This window comes from Dendrobates tinctorius, unplaced genomic scaffold (assembly GCF_039654945.1).
Source record: "Dendrobates tinctorius isolate UK_male_01 unplaced genomic scaffold, ASM3965494v1 ptg000041l, whole genome shotgun sequence".
Taxonomy (NCBI): domain Eukaryota; kingdom Metazoa; phylum Chordata; class Amphibia; order Anura; family Dendrobatidae; genus Dendrobates; species Dendrobates tinctorius.
The window spans coordinates 6,928,783-6,950,663 of NW_027361709.1; the positions used below are offsets into that span (position 1 = coordinate 6,928,783).

At 47.7% G+C, this 21,881-nt stretch overlaps 1 protein-coding gene across 1 annotated transcript in view; it reads left to right on the plus strand.

Moving 5' to 3' along the window:
- PRKAR2A (protein kinase cAMP-dependent type II regulatory subunit alpha) overlaps positions 1 to 21,881 on the plus strand; it is a 47,974-nt gene that overhangs the window by 20,509 nt on the left and 5,584 nt on the right. Inside the window, exons 7-10 of the mRNA XM_073575077.1 lie at positions 14,606 to 14,707; positions 14,788 to 14,862; positions 14,945 to 15,010; positions 15,400 to 15,538. Of these exons, the coding sequence (XP_073431178.1) occupies positions 14,606 to 14,707; positions 14,788 to 14,862; positions 14,945 to 15,010; positions 15,400 to 15,538 (382 nt within the window). The remainder of the gene's footprint in view (positions 1 to 14,605; positions 14,708 to 14,787; positions 14,863 to 14,944; positions 15,011 to 15,399; positions 15,539 to 21,881) is intronic.

Consider the following 21,881-nt stretch of genomic DNA (forward strand, 5'->3'; position numbering starts at 1 on the left):
TTGTAATACAAATCCCTCTCCCTTAGGGAAAGAAGAAAGCGAAAAAGAACAGGGAATGCCCCACTTGCACTAGACCCCTACCGGTATCATGGGAGAAAAAACTATGTGAGTCCTGCACAAAAGAGATTCTTTGTCAGGAGACTCCGGATTTCGCATCCGACCTAAGGGCCTCAATCAAATCAGAGGTCCAGAGCGCCCTGGTATCCCTTAAGCATAGGGACAAAACGAGGAAGAAAGACGATAGAAACCTCCGAGTCAGACTCTTCCATGTCCGGAGAAATCTCGTCTAAATCCTCAGAATCCGGCTCCTCATGCTCAGACGAGGAAACAGGAGGGCGTCACTGTTTTCCCCTAGAAGAGGTAGACAAACTAGTAAAAGCTGTAAGGTCTACCATGGGGGTATTGGACCCCAGGCCGGATAAAACAGTCCAGGACATAATGTTCGGGGGACTGGGCCAGAAAAATGGAGAGGAGAGTATTTCCGCTTAACGAAATTGTCAGGGGTCTAATCAAAAAGGAATGGGATAAGCCAGACAGGAAAAATACTACGGTCCCTTCCCTTAAAAGAAAATATCTCTTTGAAGAGGAGGCATCTTCGATCCCCAAAGCTCAACGTAGCAAAGGCCTCAAAGAAATTTTCCCTTCCCTTTGAGGACATGGGCACCCTCAGGGACCCCCTAGATAAAAAGGCAGATACCTTTCTAAAGGGGGCATGGGAGTCAGCAGGCGGTAACCTCAGGCCAGCCATAGCGGCGACATGTACTTCAAGGGCCCTAATGGTGTGGGTGGACCAACTTGAGAAACAGCTGAGGGAAGGGACACCAAGGGAAAAGATCTTAGATTCTATCCCAGTAATAAGGGGAGCGGCTGCCTTCTTAGCAGATTCATCAGCCGATTCAGTCAGTTTATCGTCCAAAACGGCAGCACTTTCAAACGCGGCCCGAAGAACACTATGGCTTAAAAGCTGGCCAGGGGACCTACAGACCAAAATGAAATTATGTTCAATCCCCTGTGAAGGGAAATTCCTTTTTGGGGAGACATTAGATGACATCCTCCAGAAAGCAGGGGATAAGAAGAAAGGGTTCCCAAATGTGGGGCCAGCAGCATTTAAAAGACCCTTTCGGAATAGGAGTTTTTTTTCAGAGGAGACCACCGAGGGAACAAAAATGGGATGACAAGAGAGAGAGGGTTCTTCTTTAGTAACTCCTCCCTGGACAAAAAGCCCCCCAAGTGACAGTACGCCCTGGGTGGGGGGAAGGTTAACCCTCTTTCTTCCAGCCTGGAGGAGTATCTCAAACAACCCATGGATAGTAAACCTAATCCAGGAGGGCCTAAAAATAGACTTTCTCTCTCTTTCACCCCAAAAGTATGTAATAACGCCGCTGAAATCCAGTATGAGAGAACAGGAAGCGCTGGAAAGCGAGGTCCTAGGCCTAGTAAAAAAAGGAGTCCTCCAGGAGGTTCCCCTGCAAGATATGGGCAGAGGGTTCTACTCCCCGCTTTTTTTAGTAACCAAACCGGACGGCACCTTTCGAACGATCATAAACCTGAAAAAGTTAAACGAATACGTCAGGAATCAGAGCTTCAAAATTGAGTCTATCAGGTCCACCACCAAAATCCTGTTCCCAAACTGCTACATGACGGGGTTAGATCTAAGTGACGCCTATTATCACGTCCCTATACACAAAGACTCCAGAAAATATATCAGGTTAGCCGTCTCAATGAAGGGCAAGGTCAAAGAATTCCAGTACAGAGCCCTGCCGTTCGGAATATCGATAGCCCCGTGGGTATTTACCAAAATAGTAGCAGAGATGATGGCTCATACAAGGGAACAAGACAGAATCCCGTATCTAGACGATTTCCTAATAGCAGGCAACTCGGCACAAAAATGCAGAGAACAGAGGGACAGGGTGGTGGACACTCTACAAGGTCTAGGCTGGCTTCTAAATCTAAAAAAATCAAGATTGGAGCCCAGCAGGGTACAAGAATTCTTGGGCCTAATACTGGACTCAAACATTCAGGAGTGTCGCCTCCCAGACCACAAGAAGGAGAAAATCGCTCAAATTACAGCAAGAGCAATCCAAAATCCCTCTATGACATTAAGGAAAGCTATGTCACTGCTGGGTTCCCTATCCGCCTGCCTGCCAGCAGTTCAATGGGCTCAGTTACACACGAGAGATCTCCAGTGGGACGTATTAGCCAACCAGGCAGCAATAGGGGGATACCTAGAGGGTTGTTTTATCCTAAATTCAAGAACTATTCATTCCCTAGCTTGGTGGGGAAACCAGGAAAATCTGTCCAAAGGGATTCCCTGGGTAACAAAGGTAACACACATAGTGACAACGGATGCCAGTCCCACGGGATGGGGAGCACACATGAGCAACGAGGTAGCTCAGGACGTGTGGGGAGATCAAGAATTACAAGCCTCCTCAAACCAAAAAGAGCTTTTAGCAGTAGGCTATGCACTAACACACTTCCTAGCCCTGCTCCAGAATCACCATGTCCGCATTCTTTCGGACAATTGAGTCACAGTGGCCTATATAAATCATCATGGGGGAACCAGGTCCCAAGCCCTAATGGACACATCCGCCAGAGTCAAACTAGCGGAGGCAAACCTGCTATCTCTATCAGCTCTACACATCCGGGGTGCAGAGAATCAAAGGGCAGACTTTCTGAGCCGCACCCAATTACGACAAGGGGAATGGGTACTAAAGGGGTCCATTTTTCGGCAGATTGTAAAAATGTAGGGGACCCGGATATAGATCTGTTTGCCGACTTCAAAAACAAAAAAGTAGAAACCTTTTGCTCCCTAGATCCCAGAGGGAATCCTCTAACTCTGGATGCGTTTATGCTCCCGTGGACACAGTCTAGCATATGCCTTTCCCCCAATCATGCTCATTCCAGCGGTCCTAAGGAAAGTCAGGGAGGACGGGGCAAGAATGATACTGATAGCCCCTTTCTGGCCCAAAAGAACCTGGTTTTCCTGGCTAAGAATGCTCTCAGTAACCGACCCATGGATCCTACCAGATCTTCCAGACCTGCTATCGCAGGGCCCAGTGTTACATCCTCGGGCACCGAACCTCCATTTAACAGCATGGAATTTGAGGGGGCACTGATGAGGGACAGGGGGTTTTCAGAGAAACTTTTAACTACATTACAAAAAAGTAGGAAACCGGTTACAATGAGAGCTTACGGCAGGACATGGAAAAAATTCCTATCCACTTCTAGGGCAAAGGTCCAGGACGGAGTGCAGATTGATAAGATCCTAGAATTTCTACAAAAGGGCCTAGAACAGGGTCTGGCGGTTAACACATTAAAAGTACAAATAGCGGCGTTAGGCGCCTTCTATAACCATGATGTGGCAGGTGACCCTTGGGTAGCATGATTTATTAAGGCCGCAACCAGATTTAGGCCAATAGGCAGTCAAAGGTTACCGTCATGGGACCTGAATCTTGTACTATCAACACTGACGGGCCCTCCGTTCGAACCAATTCACTCGGCACCCCTAAAAATCCTATCTCTTAAAACGGTGCTTCTGTTGGCGCTAACATCAGCCCAGAGAGTGAGCGATATTCAAGCCTTATCAGCAGGGCCACCTTTTACAAAAATTCTAGAGGATAGGATCATCCTAAAACCTGACCCGGCCTATTTACCTAAAGTGTCATCACATTTCCACAGGTCCCAAGAGGTAGTCCTTCCTTCCTTCCTTCTGCCCAAATCCAAAAAATAAGGGGGAAGAAAAATTCCACACTTTAGATGTTGAAAGGTGCCTAGTACAGTACTTAGAGGCCACCAAAAATTGTAGGAAGGAAGGCTCTTTGTGTTTACAGGGTCCTCGGAAGGGGCTCAAGGCATCCAAGAGTACCCTGGCAAGGTGGATAAGGGATGGGATTGCCCTGGCATACTCATCCAGTGGAAATACCAACCCGGAGGGGCTGAGAGCCCATTCCACAAGGGCAATGGTGACCTCATGGGCTGAAAGATCTGAGGTATCAATAGAACAAATCTGTAAGGTGGCCACCTGGTCATCACCTTCGACCTTTTTCAGGCACTATAGATTAGATCTAGCCTCTACGTCTGACCTGACCTTCGGGAGAAAGGTCCTTCAGGCGGTGGTCCCTCCCCAAGCTACCAATCTCTGTAATTCTCTCCGTGGTGCTGTCATGGGTGAGAGAGAATAGCTTAGTTACTCACAGATAACGGTGTTTCTCGGAACCCATGACAGCACCCGCTTATTCCCCTCCCCTTCACGAGTGTGGTGAGCACGTTTTACTGTTCGTAGAGTGTTTCCATTTAGGCACGGTGTTTCTGATAATAAGCAATATTATAATGTTGTGTATATATTTTTGTTGTCTAACTAACCTGGAGACCCTCTGATGCTCTGTAACCAACTGAAGGTGGAGGAGAGGTACCGCCCTTTTTATCCTTTTTATCTGTAGGTTCCTGTCCCTGAAGGGCGGATCCCCTCTCTCCGTGGTGCTGTCATGGGTTCCGAGAAACACCGTTATCGGTGAGTAACTATGCTATTCTCCTTCGCGTCATTGGGGGACACAGATACTGTGGTGTATGCTTCTGCTGTTAGGAGGCTGACACTAAGTGGAAAAAAAGAGGTTAGCTCCTCCTCCGCAGTATACACCCTCGCCCCTATTGCGGGCGGAAATCAGTTTTTTGCTTGGTGTCTTTGGAGGCTCATGTGTCTGGTTTTCTCCAGACTTTTTTTTTTTTTTTTCTTCCATGAAGATAAGACAGGGGCGACGGATCCTATTGAAAGGGTCCGATCTCCCCAAACCAACATGTAAATCAAGAGCCATGGAGACACCATCACATGTTTCTCAACGCAAGCAATGACTAGCCAGGTCTTTCACCGGGAAGGAACAACCACGGGAAGGGCAGTCTCCAATGAAGGAAGCCACCTATGCCAAAACATGGTATCCATCCCCAGACAGCTGTTTCGGGGTATTGCCCCTCATCAGTGTGGAGTAGGAAACTGGCTAGTAGGAGCAATGCCTAGTAAAAGACTGTGGAAAAATGAGGATGAATGAACTCATGGAGATCAACATCCAACACTGCGGAGACACAATCACATGTTTCTCAACGCAGTGATTCTAGAGCAATGCCCCCATCCCTTATGGGAAATATGCAAAAGCATGCAAAACACTGATGAGGGGCAATTCCCCGAAACAGCTGTCTGTGGATGGATACCATGTTTCGGCATAGGTGGCTTCCTTCATTGGAGACTGCCCTTCCCGTGGTTGTTCCTTCCCGGTGAAAGACCTGGCTAGTCATTGCTTGCGTTGAGAAACGTGATGGTGTCTCCGCGGCTCTTGATTTACATGTTTTTGCATATTTCCCATAAGGGATGGGGGCAATGCTCTAGCATCACTGCGTTGAGAAACGTGATGGTGTCGCCGCAGTGTTGGATGTAGATCTCCATGAGTTCATTCATCCTCATTTTTCACTCCCCAAACCAACAACGGGCGAGCACGTGTTGAGTATCGTCTCCACGTATCATTTCCCGCACCGAGGGACATATCTGGTTTTTTTTCCCCAGACGTCTTATTTTTGTTTGTTTTTTGAAGAAGAGACAGGGGCAACGGATCCTATTGAAAGGGTCCGATTTCCCCAAACCAACAACGGGCGAGCACGTGCGAATGTCCCTCCACGTATCCTCTTCCGCGACGTGGGACATGATGCCGGAACTAGCCCTGTCCACCCCTAGGTATAGAAACCATGGCCTTGTACAGAGGCACAAGACTAGTCTGTGCGGCCCCCACTGCTCCACCAACGCTAGATGGCGGTGCTGCAAGGCGGCGGACGGTCCCTCTCCTCACCCCCTGAAGGGGTTACATGGAGTTAAGGTGCCTGCACCGTCCAGAAACTAACTCCATCCCCTCTACCTGGTGGCAACAGGCGTCGGCGAGGACGCGGTGTGTTAGAGCCGGAGTCAGGTATGGAGGGCTGGGGAGGGCCTGCGGCAGCGTTCCAGGGGGCTCCAGGGATCTTAGGAAGTGTAGGGCAATCCTCCTTCCCTCTCCTCCCTCCTTCCACCAGGAGTGGGCGCCGGGTTCCGGCGGCAGGGACTGGAGCCTTCGGCCTGCGGGCCTCCGGCCTGCTCCCCCCCTTCTCTCCTCCTGCGGCGGGCGTGCAGGCAGAATTTAGTCCGCGGGCAGAAGTCTCGCCTCCGGCGTGACGTCCTTCCCGGCGCTGCCCCCTGGCTAGGGCGGACGCCGAACAAATTGAGCCCCTGGCTTCATGGCAGGTAGGCCGCAGCTGGGAGAGGGACGTCCCGCCCTACCCGGAGGAAAGGAGCGCGGGGCAGCGCAGAGGCAGCGAAAGGAGCATGTGGGTCACAGGACGGGGTAAGTGTGACTCCGATGTTGGAGGCTCGCTACGATTAAAGGTGGTGTTGTTTCCCCTCCTCCCTTCTCCTCAACCCTCATATGAATTAGGCCTGGCTGCAATATGATTGGAAAAGGTAAATCGCGTTCCCTTATGCCGCATGCATTTCTGGAGGGGTTAATTTTTTGCCACATGCCAGAGCCAAAAATTATGCGAAGGCAGCGAGCCCGATCGCACCCAGGAGCCCTCCCCTGTGACGCGACCATTGTGAAAGGGCCCACTCCGGGGGGCTATCACTGTCACAGTACGAGGGCAATCGAGTTCCGTCAGGCCCCAGATAGGGGCAGGGACAGTGGCTAGTCGGCCTTAGAGGGGACCTCCACCTCACTAGAGCCTTCGGCCTGCAGGGGCCGCTCTCACTCCAGGCACACCTGGTGGAAGGGAATCCACACACTGTCGCCCAGTCCATCCGGTGCTTTGGCATCTGTAAGTCCTGCTTCTCGCTCCCCGTCACCAGTGGTTGATAGCGAGTAGACCTCGGGTCGACTCAGACAAACCCCTTGACCTGGATGCTCCGGGGTCATGTGAGATAGTGGACAGGCGCATAGAAGCCGTCAGACCTTGAGGATTGAGGATGGTTTCACCGCGGCTTTTAGGCAATAAGGGGGCGTTTAAGCGAGTGAAGCGGCCGCACGGATTGGGTTCCTCTTATCCTGAGTTTGAGGACGTAGTGCAGCGACTCAGGGAACGACTCGACGGGGGTTTCTCGGGTCAAAAGGCACTCAAAGTAAGGTATCCATTTGCCGGACATCCGTAAGAGATGGATGAAGTCTCCGATGGTGGTTCCACCGGTGTCGCGTCTAGCCACTAAAACCCTGTTTCGTTTCTAGTGGTTCCTCTATTAAGGATTCCACGGATCGCCTCATAAAGAGCTTCTTGCTCAGTAAGTGAGGTGTCAGGATCAGCGCTCTCTCCCTCATTCGCAGCAACTTGGGCAGCCAAGGCCATGATCTTATGGTCAGAATCGTTAAACAGGGTCGCACAGAAGCGAGAGCTACCTGCTGAGATATCGTAGATCGCGAGGCAGATGGCGATGGGCCTGGGACTATGTAATCAATGCGTCTTTGGATGCGGCCAATTGCTCGGCACTTGCTGCCGCTAACGCAATTTCTATCAGAAGAGCTCTATGGATGGCGGGCCGATTCTGCTTTCAAAAAGTCCTTGACTTCTCTACCTTATCAGTGCGGCCGTTTATTTGGAGAGAAGTTGGATAAGCTGACTCCACAGGAGGAAAGAGCGTTTTTTCTCCCTCAACAAAGGGTCAAATCGCCGTTTTCGATCTTTTCGCAACCCCGGGTGGACCACAGCGGCCAACTCCGCCGCTTCAGGCCGCCTCAACCAGGATAGGGAGCGGCAGGTCTCCTATAGATCCAAACCATTGGGGGGGAATGTGAACTCAGCAGCCCAGATCAAGGGGATCCAGATCCCAAAGATAGTCAGCTAAATGACTCGAGGCGTTTGCCAGACGACACCAGCAAGGTGGGCGGCCGTCTACTCTGGTTCCGCCACGTCTGGTTCAGTGTTGCACGCGACACGTGGGTAAAGGAGTTGGTGGCCTCAGGTTTTCAAAATAGAATTTGTCAGATGCCCTTCAAGACGGTTTTTCCTTTTCTCGTCTTCCCAGGGTGGATACCTAGGCAAGGGCTCTATTAGGGGCCACCAAATCGCTCCTGCACAATGGAGTCATTGTTTCCGTGCCAGAACACGAAAGAGCTCAGGGTTTCGATTCCAATCTGTTTGCGGTTCACAAAAAGGAAACGGGTCTGTCAGACCTGTTTTGGACCTGAAGCTTCTGAACAGGTTCGTCAGCATCAGACATTTCTGGATGGAGTCTCTCCGGTCAGTCATATCGGCCATGGAGCAGAGAGAATACTTGGCCTCAATAGATATCCAGAACGCATATCTGCACGTTTCCACTGGCTATTCTAGGCTGAGCATGAGTGCATTCATCAGCTGGCGAGCCCATTTTTCCTCCTCATTAGTTTTTCTGCGCTTCGACATCAATGGTCGACATTTTCAGTTCATAGCACTACCCTTCGGGCTAGCCAAGGCTCCCAGAGTGTTCACAAAGGTTATGACAGTTGTCATGGCCATACTACATTCTTGAGGCATAGTCATTTTGCCTTACTTGGATGACCTCTTAGTTAAGGGCCCTTCAATACAGGCATGCGAGGAAAATGTCAACATCACGCTGGATACTCTTGGCCGCTTAGGGTGGTTGGTCAGCGCGAGGTAGTCATCTCTTGTGCCAGCTCAGAGGTTTTTTCTTCTTAGGAAGGATCTTCGACACTTGCCGAGGGTTCGTAATTATCCCTCAAAAAAAGGCGCTTACTCTTCGGCAGGGAGTCTGGACACTTCGCCAACCAGTCCCTCATTCCATCCGGTTCGGGATGAGGATTCTAGGAAAAATGGTGGCGGCAATAGAAGCGTTACCATTCGCCAGTTCCATCTTCGCCCCCGGCAGCACGCCCTCTTGTCAGCCTGGGACAAGAATTCCGTTCACGTTCGTTCAGCGGGGCCGGCGGTCCTGTCAAGTCAGGGAGTCGCTCGAAGGGTGGATAACCAGTTCTTCTCTGTCCCAGGGGAAACCCTTTTTCAAAAACCCAGACCATTGGTTGGTGATGACAACCAAAGCCAGTCTCCTTAACTGGGGAGCAGGGTTTTTCGCCACCACACGACCCAGGGGCGGTGGTCCCTGCAGGAGGCTCACCTCCCGACTAAGCTAGTGGAGATACGGGCAATTTGGCTGGCTCTGCAACAGTTTCATCACTTTCTAGCAGGCCGCCTTGTCCGAATTTAATCTATGTAGGCCACCGCCGTGGCTTTGTCTGATCATCAAGGGTGCACCCGCATCAGAGCAGCCATGCGCGGGGTGGGGCACGTTCTTCAGTGGGTCAGACAAACCACTTGGTGATCTCGGCAGCTCACATCCCTAGCGAGGAAAAATGGGCGGCAGACTTTCTCAGGGTCTTGTGTCCGGAGGGTGATCTCTACATCCCGAAGTCTTCCAGCAAATTTTTTAACTGCGGGGAACACCAGATGTGGATCTGTTGGCTTCCAGAGTGAATGCCAAGGTGCCCACATGCGTCGCTCGGGCCAGGGATCCGCAGGCAATCGCTGTGGACGCATTAGTTCTGTCATGGAACCAGTGTCGCCTCCCATATCTATTTCCCCCGCTGTCACTACTGCCGAGAGTCATCAAAAGGATCAAGATGGAAGGGGTTCCGGCGATCCTGCTGGCCCCAGACTGGTCCTGTTGAGCGTAGTACGCAGATCTAATGCACCTGCTCGCCAATGTTCCTTGGCGACTGCCAGAGCTACTTTCTCAAGGGCCAGTGTGCCACTCGAACTCAGTGGCCCTGTGTTTGACGGCATGGCCAGTTAATCTTGGATTCTAACCCAGGCAGGGTTTGGGAGCAAGGTGGTCGCTACAATAGTTAGCGCCTTGAAGTCGACTTCAGCACGAATTTACCACCACACCTGGAAGGTGTTCTTCGCATGGCGTCGAGGATGCGGTGTTTCTACGCTGAGATTCTCGATCCCCAACATCTTGATGTATCTCCAGTTGGGCCTGGCCCCAAGTTCCCTCAGGAGACAAATATCGGCTTTATCCGTCCTGGTCCAGTGCGGAATTGCTACCAGGTTACAGGTAAAGACTTTCATCCAGGGTCTCTCCCACTTGGTACCTCCCTATAAGGCGCCAATGGATGCCTGGGACCTTGACCTGGTCCTAAGGGTTCTGCAGGAAGCTCCATTTGGACCGCTTCAGAAGGTTTTCGGAGAGGGTCCTTTCCTGGAAGGTGGAGTTCCTAGTGGCCATCACTTTTGTCAGGCGGGTTTTCAGAGCTGACAGCACTATCCGGCCGAGCTCCATTCCTCACTTTCCATAAGGATTAGGGGTGCTCATTCCAACCCCTCCTTTACTGCCGAAAGTCGTGTCCTCTTTTCACATTAATGAAGATGTTGTTTTGCCTTCATTTTGGCCAGCCGTGTGGAAGAGGCTCGTCACATGTTGGACTTGGTAAGAGCCCTCCGGAGCAGGGCTGTGGAGTCGATAAGCCAAACCTGCGACTCCGACTCCTCAATTTCCCTTACACTGACTCCAACTCCGACTCCACGACTCTGACTCCACATATATTGCTTATATTTAAGTGAAAAAATTATTCTAGTACAATGTGAACATCAGACATTTAATCATTTCTATGATCCAATAATCAAGATATTTAGATCATAATATCTATTTATTGGAATACAGCTTTAGAACAAAAACTGTAATAAACTAATTATGTAATACACTGTATACATGTACATGTATACGGTACAGACCAAAGTTTGGACACACCTTCTCATTCAAAGAGTTTTCTTTATTTTCATGACTATGAAAATTGTAGATTCATTCTGAAGGCATCAAAACAATGAATTAACACGTGGAATTATATAAATAAAGTGTGAAACAACTGAAAATAAGTCTTATATTCTAGATTCTTCAAAGTAGCCACCTTTTGCTTTGATTACTGCTTTGCACACTCTTGGCATTCTCTTGAGGAGCTTCAAGTGGTAGTCACCAGAAATGGTCTTTCAACAGTCTTGAAGGAGTTCCCAGAGATGCTTAGCACTTGTTGGCCCTTTTGCCTTCACTCTGCGGTCCAGCTCACCCCAAACCATCTCGATTGGGTTCAGGTCTGGTGACTGTGGCGACCAGGTCATCTGGCGTAGCACCCCATTACTCTCCCTCTTGGTCAAATAGCCCTTACACAGCCTGGAGGTGTGTTTGAGGCCATTGAAAAATAAATGATGGTCCAACTAAACACAAACCGGATGGAATAGCATGCCGCTGCAAGATGCTGTGGTAGCCATGCTGGTTCAGTATACCTTCAATTTTGAATAAATCCCCAACAGTGTCACCAGCAAAGCCCCCCCCCCCACACCATCACACCTCCTCCTCCATGCTTCACGGTGGGAACCAGGCATGTAGAGTCCATCCATTTCACCTTTTCTGCGTCGCACAAAGACATGGTGGTTGGAACCAAAGATCTCAAATTTGAACTCATCAGACCAAAGCACAGATTTCCACTGGTCTAATGTCCATTCCTTGTGTTCTCTAGTCCAAACAAGTCTCTTCTGCTTGTTGCCTGTCCTTAGCAGTGGTTTCCTAGCAGCTATTTTACCATGAAGGCCTGCTGCACAAAGTCTCCTCTTAACAGTTGTTGTAGAGATGTGTCTGCTGCTAGAACTCTGTGTGGCATTGACCTGGTCTCTATTCTGAACTGCTGTTAACCTGCGATTTCTGAGGCTGGTGACTCGGATGAACTTATCCTCCGCAGCAGAGGTGACTCTTGGTCTTTCATTCCTGGGGCGGTCCTCATGTGAGCCAGTTTCTTTGTAGCGCTTGATGGTTTTTGCCAATGCACTTGGGGACACTTTCAAAGTTTTCCCAATTTTTCGGACTGACTAACCTTCATTTCTTAAAGTAATGATGGCCACTCGTTTTTCTTTACTCAGCTGCTTTTTTCTTGCCATAATACAAATTCTAACAGTCTATTCAGTAGGACTATCACCTGTGTATCCACCAGACTTCTGCACAACACATCTGATGGTCCCAACCTCATTTATAAGGCAAGAAATCCCACTTATTAAACCTGACAGGGCACACCTGTGAAGTGAAAACCATTTCTGGTGACTACCTCTTGAAGCTCATCAAGAGAATGCCAAGAGTGTGCAAAGCAGAAATCAAAGCAAAAAGTGGCTACTTTGAAGAACCTAGAATATAAGACATACAGTATTTTCAGTTGTTTCACACTTTTGTTAATTATATAATTTCACATGTGTTAATTCATAGTTTTGATGCCTTCAGAGAGAAGAAAACGCTTTGATTGAGAAGGTGTGTCCAAACTTTTGGTCTGCACTGTATGTGTGTGTGTCTATTCTCTCTCTCTCTCTCTCTCTCTCTCTCTCTCTCCTATGGGCGTAGCCAGCATCAAACCTGGGGGGGGGGCGGGCAGAATCTCATACTGTTCCGCAGAATTTCATACTTCACACCTCTACCCTTGAAAATAAAGCCTGCACCTTAAGAAGATGTGGTGATGAATGCAGTCTTTATTCCAACTATCTGTTGATGTTACTGAAGATGAGCAATGCCTGTCCTGGGCGTCCTTTTGGGCAGCTATGAGGTGTACCTGACTGGTGCTAAAAGAAAGAGTGTTAGTCTGTGTGCTATCCGGCTTTCATTCTTTTTGGTACAGATATGATATGTATAAATGGATATATAGAGCAGATTTCTAATCTGCTTTTGCTATTGAAAACATTATCTATGAGCTCAAAAACCTTTCAGGTAATGCGGTTTTTTAAAAAGCTGATCTGCTTTTGCAACTGAAAAACGTATCCTCAAAAAACGCAGCAAAAACGCTGTGTGTGAATGTAGCCTTAGATCAGGTATAGAACAGTCATTTATAGGACATTTCATAACTTTCCTAAATTCCTATGAAAAAATATTCAGCACATTCTGCATTGAACTACCGTACCCAATTTATTATAAATTTTAGGAGTCGGAGTCTGTCCATTTTATACCGACTCCGACTCCACAGCCTTGCTCCGGAGGTACGGGTCGAGGACGGCTCCCTTTCGTCAGACGAACACGCTCGCTGTTCGTGCTCCCCGAAGGGCGCAGAAAGGGACTCGCTGCCTCAAAATCGACCATAGCCAGATGATTTTTTTGTTTGACTTTTTAGGAGTCCTACCGCATTAGAGACACGCCGATTCCAGCAGGGATCAGAGCGCACTCTACTTGTGCAGTGGGCGCCTCTTGGGTGCTTCGGCATCAGGCTTCGACAGAACAGGTTTGCAAAGCAGCAACCTGGTCCAGCCTGCACACATTTGCCAGACATTGTAATAGTCATACTCAGGCCTCGGCGGATGCGAGCCTGGGTAGAAGGATTCTCCAAGCAGCGGTGGCGCGCCTTTAAACAAAAGGTGCATGTAGCTTGGACCGGTGAGTCAATCTCCCACCCAGGGACTGCTTTAGGACGTCACACAGTACCTGTGTCCCCCAATGAGGCGAAGGAGAAACATGGATTTTTGTGAGTACTCACCGTAAAATTCTTATCTCCGAGGCGCTCATTGGGGGACACAGCACCCACCCTAATAGCCAGTTGGCTCTTGTTTTGTTAAAATTTATGTGCATTTACTAATTTGAGATAAGGGTGGTGGTTTTTTTTTTTGACTTGTTGTATCTGTATTAAGGCTGATTTGTTGTCCTCCTACTGCTTTGGCACCCAACTGATTTCCGCCAGCAATAGGGGCGAGGGTGTATACTGCAGAGGAGGAGCTAGCCTTTTTTTTCACTTGGTGTCAGCCTCCTAGCGGCAGAAGCATACACCACAGTATGTGTCCCCCAATGAGCATCTCGGAGGATTTTACGGTGAGTTATCACAAAAATCCATGTTTTGGTTTTACCATTGGAAACAATGGTACTGTACAACGCAGCAGAAACGCTGCGGAACCGCAGCAGAATCCGCACCGTGTGCACATAGCCTCACAATATTCACATCGATGTAAAGTGTGTTGTCAAAGATGAAGCTTCACTTCACATCTACTGTGCTGGCAATTTCCAGCCCCTGCAGCAACGCCGCTACTTAATAATAAGGCACCAGTGTGCAGAATTGGCATTGATGGGATATAGGAAAAAACCCTCTGATATTCCACATCTGGAAATTATCTATAAGCACATGAGCTGCTGCAATGTGTGTGGGGTCACCTGACGGGACTCCGGCTTCTCTGCGCATTATACCATCACATGTGTGATAGAACAGAGCCACCTGGTGGACGACTAATGAAACTACCCTTGCAACGTGACGAAAGGCGGCAGGATTTAATGCTTTCAGCATATGGTATTTTCTTTAATTTTATCAGGTTCCTTTCCTTAAATGCTATAGGCAACAACAGCACTGGTAAGTACAGCAATAAATACAGGTCACCCATAAATCAGGTTGATTGTCTAGATCGGCAGTCTCTACTAAAGAATATAGGTTGTACATTAGTTTGAAATATTCTACATTTCTGTGTGTGTATAATATATATATATATATATATATATATATATATATATATATATATATATATATATATATATATTTCTTTTTTTTTTTTTATTTATTTTTTTTTTTTTTTTATGTTAGCATAAATTTAATGTTTTTATTTTCCTTTATAGGATAGAGTCACTTTCAGAAGAATAATTCTGAAAAACAATGCCAAAAAAAGGAAGATGTATGAGATCTTTGTAGAATCTGTGCCCGTTCTAAAGTCATTAGAGGTGAGACCCGGGTCACCTCTCTTCTATATTTCGGTGAATCATTTCCTGCATTGTCTACATTATTTTTTTTCCTCCCCAAGCCTTCTGAGCGAATGAAAATTGTAGATGTAATAGGTGAGAAGACTTATAAAGACGGAGACCGCATTATCGCCCAGGTGAGAGCTGCCTGCCTTTGCACCGCAAGCCTGGGGAGAATGAGGGTCATCTGCGATCCTAAGCTTGTGTTTTATTCTGCAGGGTGACAAGGCGGACTGCTTCTACATCGTCGAATCTGGAGAAGTAAAAATAATGATGAAAAGCAAAGTGAGTGGGGGAGGGATTGTATATCTCCTCCCCAGAGAGAAAACAATGTAAAAAGTTAAACTCTTTTACATACAACACACTATTATGGTGCAATTAAGGTCCCCATCATTAATAGGATCGTTTGGCATCATTCTCTTCAGTCCTTTCAGATGTGGATTATTACACTTTGTGCGCTCTATAAAGTCACTTTTATTTCTCTAGGAACTGGATTAGAGGAATGAAAGCTATGCTAACAAAATATAAATGTCCATGTGATCTGAGGAGTTTTCTCATTGTTATCTCCTTCCTTGTCACAATTATCTATGCCAGAAACTGATGTCAGATGAAAGCTTTTCTTGTACCCCAGGATGGTGCGGTGACGTCACTTGTAATGTGCTGTTCTCTTTTAGACAAAGTCCGGCCAAGAAAGCAACCAAGAAGTGGAGCTCACGCGCTGTAGGAGAGGCCAGTATTTCGGAGAACTTGCTCTTGTTACCAATAAGCCCCGTGCTGCCTCTGCATATGCCGTAGATAATGTCAAGTGTTTAGGTAAGAACTGTAAAGAAGATTAAATCTGCACACCTCTGCTAAAAGGGCTTTTATATTGATGATCTAAGCTTAGGATTGCTTATCGATATCAGATCTGTGGGAGTCAAATATCCCCAATAATCAGCGGTTATTAGCTTTAGCCAAATATAAACCGTGTACAGAGCTGAGCACCACTGCAGTAGCCACAGGCTGTGCTGCAGATCAGCTGCTTTCTTGTATGGTGTGATGGAGCGGCCGTGGCCCACTCTGTACATGGCTTGCAGCTGATAAGAATGGATCGGGGTATCGGACCCTTATTGATCTGATATTCATGAGCTATCCTATGATTTTCTTCATGTTTTGTCCAAAGATTTCATTGGGACAATTTCTTCTTGGAGATTTTGATCCAGGTCAGTATTAACAAAGTTGAGTGAATTTGTTTGGGACCTTGCTCATTCGTCAAATTATAGCGCTTACCAAATATAAACTACAGTATGAACCTGGATACATGGAGCGTGCCAGTTGATCGGCCCCGCTCCTGCATGTGTTGCGGCCGTGTCACAGTGACGACACATGCATGGAGAGCCTGTGTGTTGGGCTCTGCATGCATGTGCTGCGACTGTGACACAGCTGCAATACATGCAGGAGCGGGGCCGATAAACTGGCACGCTCCATGTATCCAGGTTCATACTGTAGTTTATATTTGGTAAGCGCTATAGTTTGACGAATAAGCAAGGTCCCAAACAAATTCACTCAACTTTGTTAATACTGATCTGGATCAAAATCTCCAAGAAGAAATTGTCCCAATGAAATCTTTGGACAAAACATGAAGAAAATCATAGGATAGCTCATGAATATCAGATCAATAAGGGTCCGATACCACGATCCATTCTTATCAGCTGCAATAAGGATAATTCGTTGGGAGTTATTGACATGCAATACTGTATGTTGTAAGAGGGCGACATGTGGAGAGGGTGGCACAACTTTCATTAGGTGACACATGGACTGTCCCACCTGTAGTCTACAAAATGTACCAATTTGGGACTTAAAGTGGCATGTAAAAGTTTAGGCTTCCCTGATCAAAATTTACTGTTATTGTGAACAGTTAAAGGGAACCTGTCACCCCCCCCCCCCCCCCGGGCGTTCTTAAGTGAAAGAGCCACCTTCAGCGGCACTAAGGCTGCATTCTGTTAAGGTGGCTCTTCTGTTTCTGATCCCTAGTAACGCAGAAATATTGACTTTTATAAATAGGTCCTCATACCTGTAATGCGTCCCATAGGTATGGTGTGTCCCCCTGTATCAGGCGCCGCCTCCCAGCCGTCCATCATGCCCCTTGTCTTGCGTCTGGGCGCCGCCTCCCAGCCGTCCGTCATGCCCCTTGTCTTGCCTCTGGGCGCCTCCTTCCAGCCGTCCATCATGCCCCTTGTCTTGCGTCTGGGCGCCGCCTCCCAGCCGTCCATCATGCCCCTTGTCTTGCCCAGCCGTCCATCATGCCCCTTGTCTTGCCTCTGGGCGCTGCCTCCCAGCCGTCCATCATGCCCCTTGTCTTGCGTCTGGGCGCCGCCTCCCAGCCGTCCATCATGCCCCTTGTCTTGTGTCTGGGCGCCACCTCCCAGCCGTCTATCATGCCCCTTGTCTTGCGTCTGGGCGCCGCCTCCCAGCCGTCCATCATGCCCCTTGTCTTGCGTCTGGGTGCCGCCTCCCAGCCGTCCATCATGCCCATTGTCTTGCGTCTGGGTGCCGCCTCCCAGCCGTCCATCATGCCCCTGTGCGTCGCCGCCTCCTGTGTAGTATGTCGGCGCCTGCACAGGAGGAGGAGGCGATGCACAGGGGCATGATGGACGGATGGGAGGCGGCACACAGACACAAGACGGGCATGATGGACGGATGGGAGGCGGCGCCCAGACGCGAGACAAGGGGCATGATGGACAGATGGGAGGTGGCGCCCAGACGCAAGACAAGGGGCATGATGGATGGCTGGGAGGCGGCGCCCAGACACAATAGGGGTATGATGGCCGGCTGGGAGGCGCCTGATACAGGGGGACACACCATACCTATGGGACGCATTACAGGTATGAGGACCTATTTATAAAAGTCAATATTTCTGCGTTACTACTAGGGGTCAGAAACAGAAGAGCCACCTTCACAGAATGCAGCCTTAGTGCTGCTGAAGGTGGCTCTTTCACTTAAAAATGCCCGGGGGGGGGGGGGGGGGTTGACAGGTTCCCTTTTGTGTTTTAGGGTTGATGCAAAAGTTTGGGCACCCTAGGAAATTTGTGTGCTCAGACAACTTTGAACAAGGTTTCAGACCTTAATTAGCTTGTTAGGGTTATGGCTTGTTCACTGTCCTCGTTAAAAAAGCCCAGGTGATGCCAATTTTCCAGCTTTATAAAAATCTAGCCTTTTCTAACCTTGTGCTAAAAAACAGCAGCCATGGGTTCTACTAAGCAGCTGCCGAGCACTCTGAAAATGGTGGAGGCCCACAAAGCAGGAGAAAGCTACAAGAAGATAGCAAAGCCTTTTCAAGTTGCCTTTCCTCAGTTCCAAATGTAAGAAATTGCTGTTAACAGGAACAGTGGAGGTCAAGATAAGGTCTGGAGGCCAAGCAAAATTTCAGTGGTAGCTGCTCTTAAAATTGCTAGAGAGAGGCAAATCAGAACCTTGCTCGACTGCAAAAGCCCTTCAGAAAGGTTTGGCAGACTCTGGAGTTGTGGTACATTGTTCTACTGTTCAGAGACACCTGGATAAATATGGCCTTCATAGAAGTCATGAGAAGAAAACCTCTCCTTTGTCCTCACCATAAAATTAAGTGCCAGAAAACTGCAAAATAACATTTAAACAAGCCTGATGCGTTTTGGAAACAAGTCCTGTGCACCAGTGAGGTTAGAAGCATAGAGCTCTTTGGCCACAATGATCAAAGGTATATGTGAAGAGAAAAGGGCACAGTATTTCAGGAAAAGAACTCTCCAACCATTAAGCATGGGCGTGAATCAGTCATGCTTTGGGGTTGTGTTGCAGCCCGTGGCACAGGGAACATGTCACTGGTAGAGGGAAGAATGGATTCAATGAATTTTCAACCAATTTTTGATGCAAACACAACACAATCTGTAAAAAAGCTGAAGGTGAAAAGAGGAAGAGGATGGCTTCTACAAATAAACAATTACCCTAAACACACATCACAATCCATAATAGATGATCTCGAAAGGTGTAATCTGAAGGTTTTACATTGCCCCTCACAGTCCCCTGATCTGAGCATCATTGAAAATCTGTGGCTAGACCTCAAAATAGCAGAGGATGGAAGATGACCCAGGAATATCACAGAATGGGAGGAATTCTCCAAGGAGGAATGGATGAAAATCCCTCAAACAAGAATTGAAAGACTCTTGTCTGGCTACAAATAGCATTTACAAGCTGTGATACTTGAAAAGAAGTGCTACTAGATACTCACCATGCAGGGTGCCCAAACTTTTTTGCATTGGTCCAGTTTCCTTTTTATCATTTTTTAAAAGGGGAAAGATGAAAATGTATATAATTTTTTTTGCCTAAAATACAGAGGAAATGTGTCCTCTTCAACTTGTTTAACTGTTCACAATAACAGTAATTTTGACTAAACTTTTACATGCCACTGTATGTCCTTGGTGCAACATACTTTAACACCGTACCTGGTGCACATGTGGACCTGCCAGAAACTAGAAGGATTCTGAAAGGGGGTGAGGGACTGATATCAATAGAGATGAGTGACTTGGTTTGCAGGAACCTTGTTCCCTGGCTGGGTCAGTAGTCTGTGTGTGCTGGACATTAGCCCTGTCAACCACCTCCTACCTGCCGGCATCCCCGGCTCCTCTTTTATTTAACCAGCATGGCGCAATGTTGTGTGCCACGTTGCAACAATCGCGCCACTCCAGAACTACAGCTTAGAGGATTTGGGGACGCTGACAATTAGGAGGGGGCTCCCATACAGCGATTATTGACCTGGCTGATGCCCCAGGGTCCTGAGAAGCAATTTGCCAATCTATAGTGTTCATTACAGTAATATCGTTCTCGCCTTCTGTATGTTGGGATGCTTAGAGTATTTGGAAACTAATGAATCAGGAAAGATTTCCATAGCAATAATACTTTATAGGGCAATGGCATGGATGAGATGACCGACTGAGAGTTTGTCACGAAGATAAACTGCTAACTCTAGAGGAGGTGGTATATACGAAATGGGGGAGCAAGTGGGAAAGGGAAAAATGGTGGGTGCTTTGGATAGAGACCCCAGGAATAGGATGGCGTGGAGATCGGACCCTATCACATGTTGCTACCGTTAGGGCTTCTATAGGGTATTCAGGACTTTTTGCTCTCGATCAATTTTGGAGCTATAGAGTAAACACTGCACTTGGAGCCACAGTGTGTAGTAATGGGTCAGAAATGTGGTGTGTATACGCTGCCATAACACATTATGGTGATATTGAGAAATTTGATCACGGACCACCTGTCTGACAGGCCACAGTCTGTACAGATGGTAGCGGTTGTGTCTGGCAGATTATTGAGCAGTGTAGGGGTCCCTCGGGGACGGTGCTTTCACCTTTTCTATTCATGATATATACAGTAGATTTTCAGTATAAATCTAATTTTTGCCACTTTCAAAAATTCTTGGATGAGTCTGTGGTAGTTGGATGTATTAGGGGGGCCGGGGTGATGAGGAATATATAGAAGGGTGGTGTCAGATTTTGGGGATTGATGCCAATCTAACTATTTACAATTGAAGATGAAGAAAACTAGGAAGCTGGTGGTGAAGAATAACAGGAGAAAGGTGGAAGGTTCACCCGTCACTACAGCTGGTCAGGAAGTGGAGCAGATGGACAGTTACAAATTCGGGGGGGCTGCTTGAACCGTAAACTTACTTGGAGGTGTCATACAGAGTGGGTTTACAAGAAGGGGATGAGCAAACTGTACGTCCTACGGAAAAGAAGGTTAATATGTGCAGCAAAATGTTAGCAATGTTCTACCAGTCTGTAGTGGCAAGTGCCATCCTTTTTGCAATCCTATGCTGGGGATGTAGCATGTGGGTGTCTGATGCGAATAAGCTTATCGAGAAGGAAAGCTCGACTGTTGGCCTCCATCTTGACACTTGGGGAGGTAGTGGAGGAAAGCACTCTTAAGGATATGGAAGCGACAGAGGAGCACCATCAGTAACCGTCTAATCCTACTAATGTGTAAGAAGGAACGATACAAGAAATCTTTGGCTGACTGCTATGGGAATGTATAACAATCACCTATGTGGAAAATCCACAAAGTGAATTCTTTTATTGGATACGAAGTGTGGATAAGGCTAGGTTCACATTGCGTTAGGGGCATCTGTTAAACGGATGCACTAACGCAGATGTCATCTTTGACATCTTTTGTGCACCTAGTGCTAATGTATGCGCTAAGGCTAGGTTCAGATTGCGTTAGAGCAGTCCGTTCAACACATGCGTTAAATGGACTGTGCTAATAAAACTCCTTATTTATGAACGCGTTATGCGATCGCGCTAGCGGTGATGGACCTTCGAAAGCTGCAGACTGTGCCCGAGGGGCCGTCACAGAATGACGGCACATCGCTAACGCATGCCGATTATGACATGAGCTAGCGATGCGCTACATAATGGCAGTCTATGGGTGCATTAACGCATCGCATTACAGATCATTAATGCCGCTATGTAACGGATGTGTTAAACGCAGCGCAATAACGCAATCTAAACCCAGACCAACGCATGGTAGCATTTTGTTACCATGCGTTAGCCATACAGGCCTATGCACAGCGAACGCATCCGTCCTAGGCCCAACGCACCCGAAAACGCTGTAGACCCCGTTCTTGGGTGTGTCCCAAATGCATCATCGCTAACACATGCCGAATTTGGCATACGTTAGTATAATTGCGGCCAATGGGTGCGTTAACGTATGTTACATAGCGTTAGTGCCGCTATGTAACGGATGCGTTAAACGCATACCCATAATACAATGTGAACCCAGCCTAACCTGTGGATAATTGTGTATGAGCGTGTGTAACTTGTCAGAAGACTGTCATCCATTCCATTGCTGTGATACTACACTTCCCCTCAGGATCAATAATAGTATTTTTATATTCTGCTGCTTTCTAATTTAACGATGCACAACGTGTAACCAGTTATTAGATTTAAAGGGGTTGTCCGGGCTTTTCACATAATCTCAGTACATATCTGGGCTGCAGAATTATGACAATAAGTAATTTACTTTCTGTCACTAGTTTGCACGGTTTTCTAGATATTCTGAACAGAACGTCCAAGGGGGGGGTGGGTGTTAGGGCATTGAAATGAGAACTAGTCGTAACCTCCTACTCTACTCCAAACATGCCCTCTATAGC